This window comes from Elaeis guineensis, chromosome 6 (assembly GCF_000442705.2).
Source record: "Elaeis guineensis isolate ETL-2024a chromosome 6, EG11, whole genome shotgun sequence".
Classification (NCBI taxonomy): Eukaryota; Viridiplantae; Streptophyta; class Magnoliopsida; order Arecales; family Arecaceae; genus Elaeis; species Elaeis guineensis.
In genome coordinates this window covers 127283175-127299649 of record NC_025998.2, presented here as the reverse complement: position 1 = coordinate 127299649, position 16475 = coordinate 127283175, and the positions used below count along the sequence as shown (strand labels likewise).

The 16475-nt window shown below is 38.5% G+C and overlaps 1 protein-coding gene across 2 annotated transcripts; it reads right to left on the bottom strand.

The window, feature by feature from the left end:
- Positions 1-8967: 8967 nt before the first annotated feature.
- LOC105046637 (probable WRKY transcription factor 57) lies at positions 8968-14666 on the bottom strand. 2 transcript variants are annotated; one of them, XR_003801091.2, is made up of 5 exons: positions 14022-14662; positions 11681-11824; positions 10243-10625; positions 9849-9959; positions 8968-9364 (listed from the first exon to the last, which is right to left on the bottom strand). XR_003801091.2 is itself a non-coding variant. In XM_010925289.4 (4 exons), exons 1-3 carry the CDS (start codon positions 14414-14416, stop codon positions 10256-10258), a joined length of 909 nt encoding a protein of 302 aa, XP_010923591.1. In that variant the 5' UTR covers positions 14417-14666; the 3' UTR covers positions 8968-9364; positions 10243-10255. The 2 variants fall into 2 exon arrangements, 1 of the variants encoding a protein (XP_010923591.1); XM_010925289.4 differs by lacking the exon at positions 9849-9959 and having other exon boundaries at positions 14022-14666.
- Between the last annotated feature and the right edge of the window lie 1809 nt (positions 14667-16475).

Sequence of the window (16475 nt, the reverse complement as noted above, 5' to 3'; positions counted from 1 at the left end):
GCGGTCCACTACATTGTTTCGTGGATCGGTGTGCGATCAGAGGGCGTGGATTGATTCTGGTTTCGATCCAACGGTTTGGGAGGTTTTTTGGATTTTGTTTGGGCCTGATTAGGATTCCTAATTCTAATCTAACCCATTTTTAAGGCCTATAAAGGGCCTGATCCGTGAATAGGAGCCGGTGTGGTGGCTTTGTGCGGTGCGATTTTCGTTAGGCCGAAGCCCAGGAAGACAGTGAACACCCGTGGAGAGAGAGGGACTGAAACGCTGAGAAGAAAAGGAGTAGGGAGGCTCCTCGACAGCGGACAGCGGTCGCTTCAGGGGTTCAGGGGGGTCTTCCTAGAGAGAGAGTTTTTATGAGGGAGAACTTTCTGTGAGGGAGGGTGAGATCTCCTCTTGTAATATTTCTTTTTTTCATAATGAAGTTTGCATGTCCCGTGGAGACGAACCCTTTTTTGACTGATCCATGTATTTTAATTAATTATTTTTTTTTTTTTTCTTTCTGCTATATCGTGCGGTATCGAAAAGATCCCGAAAAATGATGTCCTGGCCAGACATCCACCCAACAAGGCTCAAGCAACAAATAAGGGCTATTTTGGATTTACCTCAATATGAAGACACTTGGTATTATCTTGGCATGCCCCTGTCTAGTTCAAAACTTAACCCCCGAGCTTTCAATCCTCTCTTTGATTGGATCCACCAGAGATTAGCTGCCTAGAAGTGGAAGTATTTATCACCTCGGCGTATCACTTTACTGCAATCATTTCTCAACTCAGCTTATATATATATATATCTCTTAACCAAAGTCCCAGTTCCTTTGAAGGTATTGAAGGAGCTTGAGAGGATCTTTAAAGCTTTTCTATGGGGCTATGATGTGGAAAGTAAGAAATTGCATCTCCTATCTTAGAAGATAGTTTGTCAGCCTAAGAACAAGGGAGGCTTGGGTCTGCAATCCATTAGAGTTCGGAGATCCACGCTTATGGAGAAAGCGGCTGCTCACCTTCAGCTTAACAGAGAACCTTTGTGGGCTAAACTGGTGGCTGCAAAGTATAAATTTAATGGTTGGGGTGACTATACAATTGGTAAAGGCATTTCTCCTTTGTGGCCCTCTATTGCATCTTCAGGAACATAGGTGCACAATGCATTCAAGTGGCAGATTGGTGATGGAAGCAAGATTTGTCTTCTTGAGGATTCTTGGATCACTGAAATTCCCATAAATCAGAGTGCTATTTCTATTAATCTTCAGACAATCCCAAATAACTGGAGATTCTCACATCTGATTACTAATGAAGGCACCTGGAACCAAGACTTGGTGCACTGCATATTCTCCAATGACATGGCCTCTCAAATCTTATCCATTCCCATTCTTAGGAACGAATGCAATGATCATCTTGTGTGGTATAATTATGTTGGACCTAAAATCAGAATAGGGGATGTTTACATGCATATTCAAAATGAGCTTGATATGGCATGCATCCAAACTTCCAATGAATTTGGAAACTTAAGATCTCACCCCAAGTCAAGGTGTTCTGGTGGAAGGTGTGTTGGGGTAAATTACCATGCAAAGCTTACTTGTATTCTAGACATCTCCTTTAAGACCAACAAGCTCTGTGCCGACTTTGTTCTAGTAGCATTGAGGATTTGGAGCACTGCATATTCTCATGTCCCAGAGTCTATGCTGTTTGGCATGCTTCGAGGAATGGTCATTTAGATTAACTTCAAATTAATTCTCTACAAAGTCTCATGGAAAATTCTGCTGATACGGAGGTCAGCGACACCCAGAAGGCAATCATTTGTTATACTTCATGGTATATCTGGCAGGCTAGAAATGCTTTTATCTTCCAAAATACACAACATGTGAGTAGTCGCATCTATTTCTCTGCTCTTCGATATGTCCAAGACTATGGTCAGGCTTCTTCTTTGATGGCTTCGATGGAAGATCCACGACACTAAGTTACCACCAGCTTGGTGAGTCCGCAACAATCCTCCTCTTGATTTGTCTATTGGGTACCCGCATCCTGTGATCAAGTCAAGGTTAACTTTGACGCATCATGGTCGAAGGGAAGAACTCCATTGGATTTCTTAATTAGAGATCATTATGGAATTGTTTTATGTGTGGCATCAATCTAATCTCTAGCATCCTCTATTCCGGAAGCAGAATTATAAGTTGCAAGGAAGGCATTGAACATGACGGTTTATCAGCTTGGTTTTAATCCGATTTGGCTTGAGGGAGATTCTCCCACGGTGGTCAAATGGATTCATGCATATTGTACATCTGGTGCACTGGTGAACCCCACCACTCTCATCTATCCTCTGTTAGTAGATACGCACCATTGTTTTGTTGTAGTCAAAGAACTGAAGATTTTACATATCTACAAGGAAGGTAATCAACCAGTTGACCATCTTGGTACTCTAGATTCTGATGAGATCTTCTCTTCTTTTTCTGGCTCTCTCTCTCTCTCCGCATGGCGCTTATGGCCAACATGGTCGGGATCTCCTTTTTCCATATGTAGTTTTCTTTGTTTTGTTTGGGGTCCAGTCCCCGATTGTGCCCCCCCCCCCAAAAAAAAAAAACAAAAAAATAGCCAAGCCTACTAAGGAAATCGAGGACCAATTGGTTAATGAGTACACTGACCATCTACTCTTTTTACAACTCAAGTACCTGATGATCTACTAATTGATATTTTCATCTTTCTCAGGACAATATATAAGTATACCTGTACCAAAAAAAAAAAAAAAGAGCAATATATATGAACTATCTACTTATCCATACCAAATTAGATATATTTATAAATGAGCATCTGGCAGTAGGTAGACAACCCTCTCATTTTGAACCTAATTATTGGATGAGCAAAAGTAGCATTACCTCTAGGCCAATCTTGGGCCTTAATTAGCGACAAGGCCGGGGTGGCCTCAGATGCCATGGACATAATCATGGGCCGGCCTCAGGTCTTCCTTGGGCTTCTGTTCTGAGGAAGAAAGTCTATAGAAACAAAACCGAACCACAGGAAAGAAAAACCCGAAACTCCCTCACTCCCCTTCTTCCTCTCGGCGAATGCGGTTCTGATGAATTGCATAGTTCCGCAGGCGCACCAGAACGGCCGCCACCTCTACGGTGGGCCGCCTCCGCGCACCACCCCCGACCCTACGTCGGCTCCTCCTCCTCCTTCCTCCGAAACCCTAATCCTAACCCTAAACCGATCCTCGCGCACGATAATTCCGTCCCCTCCGTTGATCTGGGGGCCCTACGGCCGTCGGGCGTGGACCCCTATGCTACGCACTGCAGCGGCTACGATGGCTACCTTGCTGCCGCCGCCGCCGCCGCCGCCACCTGCCGGTGTGGATTTGACGTCGTACTTTTATGGGGGCGGAAAAGGGGAAGCACAGGTTTATTCGGTCCGGCAGTATGGTTTGAATAATCTCAATTATGGAGCTGTGAGTCCATTCCTTTCTGTTCTCTTTATATTATCATAACTTCATGCGTTCTTTCTCCGTCCACCATTTTTCCCCTTTATTTCTAATTATCTTTGTGAATGGATCTGTCATAATTTATTTTCTCTACTTTACCGTTGCAATGTGTAGCCCATTGTCTGTTGGCATTTTGTACAAGAAAAGGGAAAAGATAAGAAAGGAAAAGAAAAGCAAAGAAACATCCATCATGTTGAGCATGGTCAATCCACAACTGTGATGATGTTTGGAGAATGATGAATGGATCACTACCTAATTTATGTGTCATGCATTTGGAATTGGTAATTTATAGCATGTCCTAACCATTCCAGTCCTTGCTGTGCAACGAATCCTAATCTAATTCGAAAAGTTGACACCTGGATGTGAGCTGTTTATCTAGCACTCATACAATGGTAAATCATATGATACCCTTAAACCAGAAGTTATAACACATGTTTTTTACGCTTCTCATAATGCCTCCTTTTGGTTTTGATAATTTATGATGCTTTTCAAAAATACAAAAAGAGAGTGTAATTTGCCTCAGTTAGATATGTTGGTCTGTGTTTTTATCCCTTTTTTTTTTAAAAAAAGAAAGTATATGAGAATGAGAATAGCATCTACTTTGATGTCTCATTATAAGAGGTGACTAGATGCACAAAAAACTTCATGCTGTTGGAAGAAAATTTTTAAAATCTAGATATGACAACCACAAATTTGAGTCTCTGACTTCCTACAGCATTTGGATTGTTCTCTTTTTCTTGGGTGAGTATGCAATTTGAGATCTTTGTTCCCAATAAAATAGAGTTAATGTTCTCTTCAATTTGAGATCTTTTGCTTCACGTCTTGTAGGAGAAACGCATGCCATGAAGGTAAAACAGATGCTCATCATTGACCCTGACCATGGTTGTTATTTTACATCCTTATATGTGTCTGAAAGAATGCATGCAGAATTTTGAGGAGGTTCGAGGGGGTGGCAATATACTCATTTGAATTGATGAGTGCATAGAATGTTATATGCTTTACTTTCTCATCTGTGGCACTTTCTATCCTTGTCGATTCCATGCTTAATGCACTTTTAGCTGTCTTTCTATACCTTATGTTTATATTATGCTGATATAAATGTCCGATGCTGTGGTTATTTGTTGGTGTATTCATCCTCACTCTGTTATGTGCTGAATTGGTAGCCACCTGCCTATGTTCATGAACTGATACATGTAATGCAACTATTTGTGTATAAAAGTGGCTTAAGATCAATGAAACAAAACTGCAAAATTGTCTTTATGTTCAGCTGTTTTTGATAAGCTAAACATGTTAAAGGAATATGTGGATATGCTACAGAACTTGTTAATATTATGTTTAGTTTGCATAGGGTGTGAAATATAAGGAAGCTGCTTCGTGTAGAAATCTGTATTAGCTCCATGGAAGTCTTTTGGTAAGAGCTATAATATTTAGATGGATTATCTATGAATGGTACTCAGAATACATATGAGCTGGGTTTTCCCCAGAATCCTTATCGGCTTTCAGTTGAGTTGTTTTGATAACTAAACCCAGGTCCAGGGCTTAAGTAGCAGGTGATGGTATTTTGTGACAGCATTAAAAGAACAATGCATGAGTCAACATTGATGCCGTCCTCACAAATAAAAAATTTATATCTCTGCTTGAAGAGTGACTATTATCTCCAGCACTAACGTTTGTATGCATATGTGATTGTTCTTTCATGTAATTATTTTCTACAGATACATGGTCACATGTGTAAGTATTTTAATGTCTTTGTATGTGTGTATGTACGTGCATATTACATAATAGTTATCAGCAATTAACCATGCTTTCTTCCTGCACCTTGAGCTTTGATGTTGCCTTTTCTTTTGATGTGTGCCTCTATGCATATAGATGTAGGTATATGTAGAAACATGACTACTCTGTGAACCTTTTATATCCATATTGCATTTTATCTATTTTATAACATTTAAATGCATATATATTGCATTCAGTGTTAATATTATATTAGTCATTTACATGTGGCAGTTGTATTAGTATTGTAACCATTTCCATATTTCAAAATGATCCATTTTGTTTTGTCTTGTATAAGCTATTGTTCTTTTTGAGTTGATTTTAATGAATTTCTTCTTGCAGGCCCTAGGAAGAAGTTCTGATGGGTCTGACCCCAGCAGTCTCCAACCTGGTGAAACCCAGGATCCGGACCAACAAAGTGGCATACGTGGCATCTAAAATTGGTGTAAGGAAGGCTTGAAAAAGACTCCCAAGGTTGTCCAACCTGTGCATTGTGTGGTTTGTAAGATTGATTGTAACAGCCATGAAGTCCTCGACGACCACAAACTGGGCAAGAAACATAAAAGAAGCTTGCAGAAGCTGCTGGAGTCAATCACACCAAAGCCCACAAATGCTCTAGTGACAACTGCTGGGAAGGAAACTCCAGCCTCTGACAAAGAAAGTTATAGATGCACAAACAAAGAGAGGCAGTCCGGGTATCCAAGCAGGATTTGGAAACGAATAAAAGAAAGGTTTTGGGAGGGGCATCTGCAGATCCGGTTAGAGTTTGATGTCTTTGCAATGTTTTGCAACAGCCAGAAAGTATTTGATTTATGTATTGCAGGGCAGAAACACCTTGCTATGGTGAAGAAACAGCAGGAGACAACTGTTAGCTAGATGCAATCTGTATGGTAAAGGCACACTATCAATTCTTGTGGAGTGTTTCATGCTTTAAATGATTTGTTCCACTATGTTCTCAACCTGCTATAGGACTTTGGGGTTACATGATCACATTCTGGCTATCAGATATGGCAGACAAGTAACACAAGTTTTTGGATTATTAAGTTTCGGTCATGCCATTGCATGTTTGAACCATCTGCTTGTAGTCTGAAAATCATACTTGTACAGTTTTTTCCCGTTTTGATTTTTCAAGTGGAGTAAATGGAAAACATGGTATGTGTAGGAATTTTTTATGTTGTCTCAGATATTCTGGTTTCATTTTGTATTCAAACGCTTTAGTTCTAAATTAGGCCCTACAATTTAGGTTATGCTTTAAGATCGGAAATTCAAATCTTGGATCATTGTAGTTCTAAATTAGGCTGTACAATCTAATACATGCTTTAAGATCTAGAATTCAGGTCTAAGATCATTGTACATCATTTGGTGCCTTGTTTCTTGCATTTTTTTTTTTAAAGCTTATTTACAGGTCTCCTGATTATGACAGACAGCAAAATGCACTATTTACCTGTTTAAAGTTATATCATTCCCCAGTATTAAAGAATTGTTTGCCACTTAACCAAAATCTTTTTCACGCTTCTTTTGTTTTATTTTTATTTTTATTTTTAGTTTTTTTTTGTGGAAGCAACCTGGTGTGATATATGTGGTTGGGCAGTGACTTGTGTGAAAGGAGTTGTTGCAGATTGGGTGGTTCTTGTACAATTTTAGTGCGGGTTGCAGGGTATGAAAATTATGCCAGCATTATCGGCATCTCTGTCTTAATTATGCTGTGCATTGTTCCTTGATTTGATTGGGAATCAATTGATGGTTGAACCTGGTAACTGCCGTACCCTTCTCAACATCTCTGTCTAGACATCTCTGTCTTCATTAGAATTCAATTTATAGTTGAATTTATAGTTTTAGTATCAACATCTGTCTTGCTGTCCCGTGTCTGTTTAGGTAGTTTGATTATTCTTTTTTGAGTCTAGATTTTTCTTATCGTGGAACTCTTCTGTAACAATGCCAATTGGATAGCTCTTCTTTTAAACTCTTTAACTATTGGATTCTAATCTTTCTTTACATACCATAGTGTGAGACCATTAAACCCACAACAAGCGTTGCAAGAGTTCTGATTAAATGGAGTAGAAGATATGCCACAATCTTACTAAAGAGAAAAGGGTTATGGAATCTAATTACTATCGTTTTATTTTCTCATTGTCATTTTAACATTTAATACCACCCTTAAATCTGTGATGCAAAATCAGTATATGGCACATTGAAATCCTTGGTTATAAAAATTGCTTTCTTCTAAGCTAGAAATTTAATGTGTTCAATTTTGTTTCGTCTTTTTGCTTCGTTATCATCCTTGTTACTTTGCTTATTAAAACTGATAATGTTGTTTGTATACTCTATGATATGGTGCTTGTTCAATCATGCCTTTCTTATTGGCTATCCAATACTTGTTTTTGTCACCTTGCAACAGAGTTACAAGATTGGGTCTATTTGGAACTTACAAGTCTAAAAATTTACAATACTGATCGGTACTATATATTACTGGATGTACCATATCAGTACCATTATCAAATTAGTATACAGTTTCATATCATATTGACACTCGATTTATTTCACCATCACATATTATATCGTATAGATATTATAATAGGATGATGCCACTATATATTTGATATCGAGTTTGTGAATCTTTCACTGAACTTTTATATTTCTTCTCATTAACTAAATATGATGGCCAAACTAGTGTTTGCAGCTCCCAGACAATGTCAATACATACCGCATTCTATCATGCATGAGGGTTGTGGAGGTAATGTACACAATTTTAGCCCTAATCTCGTGCAACCACACAACGCATACTCTTATCTTCTTTTTCTGCAAGATTATCATAGTTTATCTATTCATTTATCTTAATCTTGCTCTCATGTGAGGACAGAACTGGCAACTAAGCTCCTATAAACTCTTATTTCTTCTTTCTTGTCCGCTAATATATCTGTCACTTACCAAGGAAGCTTGGAGGGATAATTTGCTCAAATAATAATGTTCGCCGTTCGGACCATGGAGTGATGCTATGCACAAGATATTTTTATGCACAATTATTTCCGTGCAATGATGTGGCAGCATGTGATTGAAAGCAACTTCCACAATCTGGAAGACAACATTTGGTGTAGATTTCAAAAAATTCAATGGTATCTTCTTAAATTTAAAAACCACATCTTTCCATATCCATTTGTTCAGCTTCACTCCATCTTCAATGATTCAAATGAAACTTCCACCCAAAAAATTTGTTTATTTGAACTACGTCAGGTGACCACCATTAAATTAACAAAGGATAATAAGGAACAGATGTAAAGAGTCATGTACTAGTATGAACATCCCATACTTCGATTTTTTTTTGAGGGGACCGAGTGACGTCCCATGCCGGATCTTGGTTGGACCACACCAACCAAGTAGCACTAGCTCGTTTCCTTTTACGTTAAGAATTAAAGAAAAATAATGGAAGAGAACAGTCCCCAAATCCAAAAGCCTTGACCTTAGATCTCCTCGATCTGAGAGGTCACCACGTGTCACACAAACAGCCAGTCCCACCTAACCCTTACAGCGCAGCGTGCAGAGTCATCAGTTCTTCCGACAGAAACAGAGAAAGCGTTCTTCCCTCGAATTCTGCAAGTCAGGGAGCGTACAAACATCATTGTACCTTTCTAGCCACGTTCCCTGACCTCTTTTGTTGCTTTCGCAAGGCATAACAACCCTAAAATTAGAGAAAATAGAGACAATAAAAAGAAAAAAAAATTAAGATTTTTATACTTACACATGAAAGGCTATGAGACTGCTTAGTTTCCACATGAATATAGAGTTCTAGCAAGTGGAGGAGTTTTGAATAAATTAACTACTACTCCAAATGATCAGTACACAATGTGAACAGATGCTGTATATCTAAAAGATCACAAAACAAAACCAAAGGCATCAAGAATAATGTGGCATCAAAAGCTGCCAAGTTTAGAGGTCTAAAACTTAAATAGATCAATGCCTACACAAGCTGTAGCTAACAGGGGCATTATATGTGGATGGCCATCCTGTCTATCCTCTCTGCATGTGATGGTGCGGCAGTACCAGATTAACATAAAAAAGTAGAAGCTCCATGCATGTATAGGCCTTCAGGGACATCGATGATCTCGTTATGCTTAGATTATTTTGTAAGGACCTGCATGATTTATATTATGATGGAGAGAAATCAATACACCTGCTATAAGATATATAACACGAAAATAATAAACAAAAGGCCAGATGGAAGTCGAATTATAGTGTTCTTACTCCAACATTTATGCAGTGGTTTGTGGGTGTAATGACATTTCATGGCAGATTTGGTTGATTCATTCCTAAATAAATAGTTTCTTTTGGTTGTTGTTTGTAATATAAATAATAATGTAAACAGAAAGAAGCATAAGAAAAATAGCATATAGTCGGTAGACAAGCTCCTTTTGCATAGGCATCCGAGACATAGTAAAGGGCAAAAACAAAGAGAAGCATGAGGAAAAGGAGAGAGTAGTTTGTCGACCAGATCATGGGAGGTGCATAGGCCACACTTTAACTAGTTGTAACCATAGACAATGTTTGGAGGTCGATATCATGACAAAAACTATGTTAAGAACCACTAAAATTGCTAACATTGTCATAGTACCACTCACCACATGCATGTACTCTTCACCATCATCATCCTCATCATCATTCATCATCACCACCCACCACCACCATCATATTACCAATCATGGGTCATGCACCCAGGTTTCCCCATTTTACTGCATGTATTGAACTGTGTCAGGTATGTGCCACTCTCTGATTTGACTATTTAAGGTAATGGATAATTTTTTTGAGACATATGAATCACCTTTCTCTTTTTCTTCTTCTTTACATATACCTAATTTTTCTCTTGCGTAAATGCTATTACTACAATCCAAAACTACTGCAAGGTTGATCTTATGGCGAGATTGATGGCGATAATACTGCTCAGACCGTACCTACTACTGTCTTAGTTCAAAAGGAATAAAAAAATTAACAGAAGTTATAAGAGTCTTTCAATACCCAGTTATCATCCTCATCTGTTTCTCATCCAAGGAGGCACCATGTCACCCAACAGTCCCTCATCGGCGGGAAGTGGCGAAGAAGTTCTTGCCGGCAAGGATGTTTGATGCTCTCCATGGAGGGTTTGTAGCAACTGCTGGCCTCCAGCCGCTGCAGGGTTCTGATGGAACTGCATTGCTGGTAGATAGAGGTGTGGAGATGGTAATGCTGGCCGTTCAGCAGAGGCAGCTACATTGTGAACGTAGACATGGCCACGAGGGAAGGATACCGTGTGGTGGCAGTGCTGGCCTTCATACGTGGTGATCACAATGGTGGGATCTTCGGAGGATCGCTCCACTCGTTTCTTCACCATGCATTTGCTGTTTGTGCAGCGGTAGTAGCTCCTGCCAACGCAGCCAGAGAGTTAGAGTTGCACTGCTTCTGCTTTGCATATTCTCACAAGCTGATGGTTTTTTTACTTCTTAAGTCTAGATCAGGTATACTTTTTTTGTTCTTTATTATGTTTAGAGAAGTCTATAATGCGAATGGACATCTCTAACATGTTCATGGAGAAATAGATGGTGCCAATGGGAATGGTACGACACGACAAAGCTGTCCAATGAGGATAAAAGTTAAAGATAATCCAGAAAAAAAATCCAAAAAGCATTAGAAATAGTAGCAGTATTGTAGAAAAAATAATGGAAAAGTTCAACTAATGAAATAATAGTAGAGCAATGCTCCAGGGCTTTGCATTGCTTAGCATTAAGATGATCTGAGTTAGGCCTTCCCTAACTCATTTACATCAAAAAAAAATAGTAGAGCAATGCTACGGTCACTTACAAGAATCACTCCATAAAGTGCTTTAGTGTCTCGGATCAATCACTTTGCTTCATTAAATGTGGCACACTTCCCCATATATACCAATTCAAAAGAAGCAATCAGAATACACCAGGCGACTTTTTTGAGCTGCTTAAGCATTTTGGATGAAATAATAGTTTGAAACTGGATCTCTCTCTCTCTCTCTCTCTCTGAGTGAAGACTTGATAAGAAACATGGCCGCAAGAAACTAAAACTGAAATTTGGCATAACATTTTGCAAGAAGATAGAACTGATATTTAAAGATAAAAAGGTACTGTGATCTTTAATAAAAGCCGGGTGGCTACTCTTCCAGCCTCCCTTATCTTCAAAAAAGATAAAAAGTACAGATTCTTTTTTACACGGCATAAAAAAAGTACACATCAGAAAGCATTCAGATTCTGCATAAAAAACCATTTATATTTGCCAGATGAGAAGAAAAATGTTATTTAGTAATTTAAAATAATAAAGTAGAAACCCGCTTTTTCATTCACATAACCAGTTTAAACAATAGAATTGGAAATGAAAAGCATTTGCAACAGTCCAGAGAATCGAATAAATATGTAAATTTTTTTTAAAAAAATAGTTATTAAAAGAGATTAACCTTGGAAATGGACTGTTTTTGACTGCCTTCTGCCCATACTTTCTCCATCGGTAGCCATCTTCCAGATGATCAATCTCGCTCTTAGTCATGAATGCGAATCTGGGTTGATGGCTTCGCTTCTGTCCCTTCTTAGTACTTTTGCTCCTGCAGCCAGAATAATATATATAACGTGGTACGAATGCATGAACATATAAAATTCGCGTGTTATACAAAAGCTAAATGGATTAGCCATGAGATGGACCCTAAATATTGAAACAGGTAGCTCAAAGCTATTTCGACAGAGAGAATATATTAGTAATTCATCTTTTTGTAATAATGACCAAGAGTTATTAGGCAACATCAAAATCGAGCATAAAAGTTGTAAATATACAAAAAATAATAAATAATAATAAAACAAAGAAATGAGGCAGGCATATGAATTGGCATCGACAAGTATCTGTAGTCTTTCAAACCATGGATAAAGTGACACCTTGCTAGCTAGTGGGGTGAATAAGTTCTTGAATCTTCCAGTGATATTTTTATCTGCCCAATCCTTAAAAAGTCTTCTTATGACATTCATATATATATTTCATATTGAGGTAATAGTATGAAATGGTATCTAGTTTACTCAGAATCTTATAAACAAACTAATAGTTATTTCAGCTCAAGAGAAAAATACTTCCCTTAGAAAAATGAAACAGAAAATTATTACTGTTAAAAGTACATCAGATAGTCAACAATGAACATATGGCTAAAGTTTCAGAGGAAAGCTTAAAGAAAAATTCGTCCAGGAGATTGAATGAATAATTCAGATTGGATCTCCACATAAGTGTCCAAGAAGAAATTTAATTTTGCAAAATAACAAGAACTATTGTTATATAAACTAAAGAACATAACACATATAGATCAGTTTAAGGAAAGTTAATGACTAAAGCTATAATTCAGATATGCAAGTAAGGTCATAATATTGAGTTTTCCGAGAAAATGCTTTCTAATGAGATGTGGAAAGATGTATATATACAATCATGATCATGCTGGATCAGAAAAATGAAGGACAAGTTATGCATATATTACGATGACCAAAAAAACAATTCCTTTAGGATATGCAATTGAAAAGAGACCTAAATGTCTATCCAAAAACAAAGTGACCTGAATCTTTCTGTCTGATGAAATAAATTAATTAATAAGGAAAATGAAGAACGCCATTAAGAGAACTTATCAACAAGCAACAACGCTGAAGATGGATGGTATCTTCCCCCGTCCTTTTCTCAAGGAAAAATATAAAATTAAAAAAATGAAAAAAACAAAAAAAACTTCAATATACATCATTTCCTTTTCCTTCTACTAGCAATATTGACATAATTTAACAAAAAACTGATTCATGAAGCACAACTATGTTTCTTAAGCTAAAAGAGAATTGAACTGAATAGAATGCATATATATAATGTATCATAAGTTTATATGCTCCATTTTACATTAATTATTTCTCATAGAAGTTCTAATTAATTAGCTGTTTGCAATGAGTGTAGTCCAAAACAGTTAATTTTTAAAGAGGAGGTATTCTGAAGACTTGAACCATGAAATCTAAGTTTTCATAAAAGAATAAATCAATAGGACCTGGTCATCGAACTTGACCCACAATATAGTGAGAGCTAGATAACTAATGAGTATTAAATGAGACAAATGGCCATAAATAAGAGACCGTACTAAAAAAACTACAAATAACGAATGCAACAAACAGGTAAATGAATGTAATAACTAATAAATGAAAGTTGAAGGCGTCAATACTGAAACCAACTTCCGTACACACTGGATGCTGGTATACAATTATACGCCATAAAAATTATGAAGAGAACATCACACATATACAATGAAATGGTAACTAAATCCACGTAAGGTTACAAGAAAATCCATTTGCCAAGTATGCATGCAAAAATTACTCCACAAACATCAGCGCACTTTGAGATCAATGCTTTTCTATGAAACAAATGATCATAAAAAAGTATGCCCACTTGCTAAAAATGATGGGATGTAGATGGATGCGGATATAAGAAAAAGAAGAAGGAAAAAAAAAACAAGAAACCGCGTAATCTTCGAAATATCGCACGCGGAATTCCCGCCACAAGTACGCCACGATAACTTAATATCTTCCCTCCAATTTACGAGCGTGCCCTCACGATGGAATCACAACAATTCCATTACGCGATCTCGTCTCATCTCGTCGGCAATCTCGCTCTCTTACACACTGGCTCTCCACCATCTCAAATTCGCCCTTGACATCTCAACTTATTACGAATTTGCCACCCACCGGAGACCCAGCTGGACACTAGAGTAGTATGCATTGTATATATGATATACTCACGCTGTCTCGGCCGGCTTCTCGTCGGGCTCCGGCGGGGGCTCCTCGCTGGAGCTGGAGGACGCGGCGTCGCCGGATCTCGCTGGGAGATCCGCCGCCGGTGCGTCGGATCGGGCCTCCGGTGGAGCCGCCACCGTCGCCGACGGTCCCGGTGCATCGTCCAGGCCGAACCCTGGGAATCCGCCGTCCTCCTCCCCGATCGGGCTGGACTCCATCGGGATGCTCCACCCGAACGCCCTCAGGATGCTGGCCTCCTCCTCCTCCTCCTCCTCGCCGGCGCAGAGATCGTCGAGGGAGGAGATCCCGGCACCGCCGTCGCCGAGGTATCGCCAGCGGCCGGTGCCACCGCCGCCGCCGCGGGCGTCGGATTCCGGCGGCGGCCGGTTCTTGTCCTCCATCTATGGGAGGGAAGAGATTCCGATCCGAATTCTGGATTCTTCGGCGAGGAAGCTTCTGGATTTTACGAGGAAGGAGGGAGCTGGAGAGGATCGGTGGAGAGAGAAAGAGGTAAGGGTTTCGATTTCTCTTCCTATCAGTCTTTCGTCTACTTAAGTATTTAGCTCTCGCTTTTTAATTTAATTTTTTCAACTTCCTATTTTTCATTTTCTTGGGTTTTGGAGGGCTTTTGGAACTTTCCATGCTTCGCTCTCCGTCCTTCCGTCAATATTCTCCGCAGAAATTTTTATAAAAAAAATCATTAATCCCGTAAAATCTAACAAGTATTTAATTTAATACGACTAACCTAAAACCAGTCGCCAAAACCACTTGATTGCGCACGGTCCAATCTCTAGTCTGTTCCATTAATTATGTTTAATTGTTGCGAATCTTGAAGTCCACGTGTACCGTGGAGCGGCTAAGATCCGCTGCATGCGGTAGTAGAAGGTATACATACACCCACGTCTCACTTCATGAATCGCGGTTTTATTGATTGACGTGCACGAGTTGTGAAGTCCACGCGTAGCGCACTCAAGGCCGTGGAGGGCCCAAAGATTCCGCTAATTAATGCCGTAGCTAGCGTCCGGTCAAGAAAAGACAAGAGGAGGTTCCGTTTCGTTCTCTAAATTAATAAATAGTTTCTTAGGATATCAGTAGATTAACGGTCGAGATCGAAAGATAGGAGTTTGAACGGCTACGGTGCGTCTGCAGAAGGAGTCGGTGGTCTTAAATTGGGTACAGTCGTACGATTGATTGGTGATTAAATTTATCAACGACTTTGTTAATCGGGGGATTTGGTGGGACTGGCGGTGGAGGATACAAGGGGGACGGGGCCCAGCACGAATCGTTTTGAAACCTAACTTGGCCAGCACGAAACCCCGTTGCTCTCCACGGAATTTATTGAGGCCACGCTCCTCTCAACCCAGGCATCCTAAACTCCTCCCACGCTGTGTGGCTGCCATTCCAAGCTCCACTTTGTGGAACCTCACGTACTAAATTCCTCCGGTGTACGAGTACAACACACATCCACCAAATTATTCCATGCTGCCATGAAACTAGATGGTCTTAAATTAATTTACTCTTTGTAAGAATACTAAGATAATTAGTTCATTACTGTCAATAATAGTGTAATAATTTAATGCAAAGCTTAAGATTCAAGAGCCTGGGTTAGCAAGAGCTAGCTATGATGTGGAATTTAAAGAAGGTAAAGACAGGTTAGACAAGAAAAATTAGATCCAATGTGGAATATAAAGTAAAGATGAGAGTGGTATGGATAATATCCGTTTGAATCTATTTTTGTATTTGAAATAATTTGGATGTGGACAAAACTTTAAAGATCCGATAAATATTCATATTTATATCTATATTTATTAAAAAAATGGACATGAATATGGATAGAAAATTATCCGATCCGTATCCGAATATCCGAATTTATTTGTAATTTTATATAATTTTATTTATTTTTTAAAAAAATTATATAATCATATAAATATATTATTAATTTGATTTATCATATATTTAATAATATCTTTGATTTTATAGTCATAAAGTTTAATTATTCAATTCATATCCATAATTATATCCATACTTCTAGTATCAGAATTGTATTCGTATCCACTTAAAATAAATATGAATCTGAATTTTTTATATCTGAATAATATTTATATCCATATTTGCATTCATCAAAAAAAATAAATATAGATATCAATATATTGATATTCAGTCCGTATTTGTTTCAATTTCAGTTCTAATATGAACAGGATGTAAATTGGTCATAAAGAATGGGTCAAAGTTCAAGTTTAGGGAGAAAAATTCGACTTGCCCACCTTCGATGGTTGCACTTTCCAAGTCAAATGACCACTTTTTCAACTTGGTTTGTTCTTTACGGTGTCAGTAACTTACCATGACCATAAAATATAGCAATGTGTGCAATGGAATTCCAAGACCCGGCAGCCTTTAGTGCTCTATTGGGGTCGTAGGTACGTGTTTGTGAGGGCATTTTTTCTTTAATAAGATCAAAGA

Excerpts from the sequence above, each read along its gene's own strand:
- LOC105046637 (XM_010925289.4), bottom strand. The coding sequence starts at position 14,416 with ATGGAGGACAAGAACCGGCCGCCGCCGGAATCCGACGCCCGCGGCGGC. Across the intron at positions 11,825-14,021 it reads GAGAAGCCGGCCGAGACAGC|GAGCAAAAGTACTAAGAAGG; the intron begins GTGAGTATATCA and ends TTCTGGCTGCAG. Across the intron at positions 10,626-11,680 it reads AAAAACAGTCCATTTCCAAG|GAGCTACTACCGCTGCACAA; the intron begins GTTAATCTCTTT and ends CTGCGTTGGCAG.